General features: G+C 34.5%; 1 protein-coding gene across 1 annotated transcript; it reads left to right on the top strand.

The window, feature by feature from the left end:
- Positions 1 to 19: 19 nt before the first annotated feature.
- Positions 20 to 1602, top strand: LOC109587882 (uncharacterized). Its single transcript, XM_020004103.1, has 7 exons — positions 20 to 77; positions 124 to 447; positions 495 to 785; positions 837 to 928; positions 979 to 1201; positions 1252 to 1395; positions 1443 to 1602. The coding sequence occupies exons 1-7, from the start codon at positions 20 to 22 to the stop codon at positions 1532 to 1534; spliced, it is 1224 nt and encodes a 407-aa protein (XP_019859662.1). The 3' UTR covers positions 1535 to 1602.
- The last annotated feature ends 746 nt before the right edge of the window (positions 1603 to 2348 follow it).

Here is a 2348-nt window from a genome sequence, read left to right as displayed (position 1 = left end):
CAATTAAGAGTTACTCATGATGAAGACAGAGCTCGTCTCTTATTTGTTTCTCTCTTATTTAACTTTGCTAGTGTCTGGTGGGTCATTGCTTGTGAAAATCACAACTTTATCTAAGATTTATAGGTACTCCTCAGTTCATTACATGTCCTAGTTCAGTGTGTCTCTCTCGACCAGTTACTTATGAGTGTAACAGTGGAGTAAATACTCTTATATGGAGAGTGCTAGATACTAATGGTGTTAGTGTTGGTACTGAGTCTTATACTGATTTTGAAGATGATGTTGGTGCTACTGTTTCTATTGGTAGTCAGTTTGATACTGTCTTGACTGTTGATGGATCTTCTCTTGTTTCTAATATAACATTCACTCCTATGTTAAATATCAGTAATTATATTGTCCAATGTGCAGATCCTACTGGGACTTTAATGAACTGTTCTATAGTAATAGCAGGTACACTCATATGTCATGCTATCATGAATAAAAATTACCAAATTTAGATATTCCAATTGCTGTTATGCCTGATAGTTTCAACTATAGAATACCTCCCTCTGAATATGTTCAAGTTAACTGGCTACTGCTAAGTCCCAATCCTTGTATCTCTCACTACATTGTTATTAGGACTAGTTCAACTGATAGTGTTAATTTTACCACCACTACTAATGAGGGGCTTCTGAGATTACCATTACCTTCACTTAATGACACACTATATACTTTTGGTGTATTAGCTGTTGATACTGGTGGTAGATCTCTTCATACTCCATTTAATAATGTTACATTTATACCTAATGGTAAGTAATTGATTCTAGTAGATAATAAATACTATATCTTATTATTTTTAGTTCCTGGATTTGTTACTGATCTGACATTAACACAAACTGATTATCCAACTGATATTAATGATACTGTTAACATCACTGTATCATGGAATCCAGTAATTGATTGTATTGTTATAATAATTTATTACTATTATTACTGTTATAGCCACCACAATTATCACAAGAACCTTTGCTAGTTCGATATTTTGTTCATTATAATGTTTCTGATGTACCTCAAAATATTACTGTACCACATTACCATGGTGCTACTCCAACTACAAGGCCTTATTTGAGGACTCTATCTGGTTTTACAGTAGGATCAGAATATACTGTTGGAGTAGCTGCTGTTAATAATATAGGAACTGGTTCTATTACGTCAACTACAATAAGTTAGTTATTATTTTACTGTAAATATAAGTATATATAATATGTACTTTAGCTATACTTGCTACACCACCACCACCTGAAATACCTTCAACTAGTACAGTTGATTTCACTTCTTCTTTTACTTCAGGCATTAGTGCAACTCCTACTATGACTCCATCAAGCAGCATGACTCCTCCTACTCAAGAACCATCACGACGTATGTACATGTAACTGTTCTCAATATTAATTATTGATTATTAATAGTTAGTGCTGGTGCTATTGCTGGTATAGTAATTGCCATCATTGGACTGATAGTTTTGGTTATATGTGGTGATTGCTATTGTATGTTATGTTAACAAGAAAAACAAAGACAAAGATTCTTCTGTTACTCCTAGTCCTCCTCAAACATTTGAAGTAAATTTACACACACACACACACGCACACATAGCTGCTTAAACACTATCTATTATTTGTAAAGGGCCTGTACCTTATTGTCAATATTTGTCACACATAGAAAATGTACATCAACATGTGTCCTTCATGTGTATTCATTGGTCACCAGTTAATGTGGTTACATGTCCATGAACATGAGCATGATGTGTATGCATGTACATATATGTCCATGAATTGTACATTATGTATCAGTTATATGTTCATGGTGTATATAAGTGTCATATGTTCATTATGGAGTGTACATATATGCCCACTGATGTACATATTTACATATGTATGTGTATGTGTACCTTATACAGTGTAGGCTCATTCTGTGAGTGTTTGCCCTTAGCATCAGCTACTATAGTGTGGCCCTGTTTCCTGATAGTAGCTATAACCCAATGCCTATATATGGTAGTGCTGTTTCCACTACACTTCATTCTGTACACACACAGTAACATCACATGATTAGTGAAGGTCAATTTTTTAATACCTCCCCCTCATAATGTAACAGTATAGAGAGTCAATATAAGTATTGGGTGTGCATGTACATGTATGTAATGTGTTAATATCAAGAGTACATAATATATAAAGAGAGTATCCAACAGCCCTATAGAAGACTGCTGCATGAGGGCGTATTTGCTCAAAGTCACAATCCGCATACTCCAGTATACTTATAATATCACGTGATCCACCATGTGGCAACATTATCTGGCCCTTAGCTTTTAAAAACTTGGC

This window comes from Amphimedon queenslandica, unplaced genomic scaffold, assembly GCF_000090795.2.
Source record: "Amphimedon queenslandica unplaced genomic scaffold, v1.1 AMPQUscaffold_12405, whole genome shotgun sequence".
In the NCBI taxonomy this organism is placed as follows: domain Eukaryota; kingdom Metazoa; phylum Porifera; class Demospongiae; order Haplosclerida; family Niphatidae; genus Amphimedon; species Amphimedon queenslandica.
Note: the sequence above shows the minus strand (reverse complement) of the source record. Positions and strands in the feature narration are given on the sequence as shown.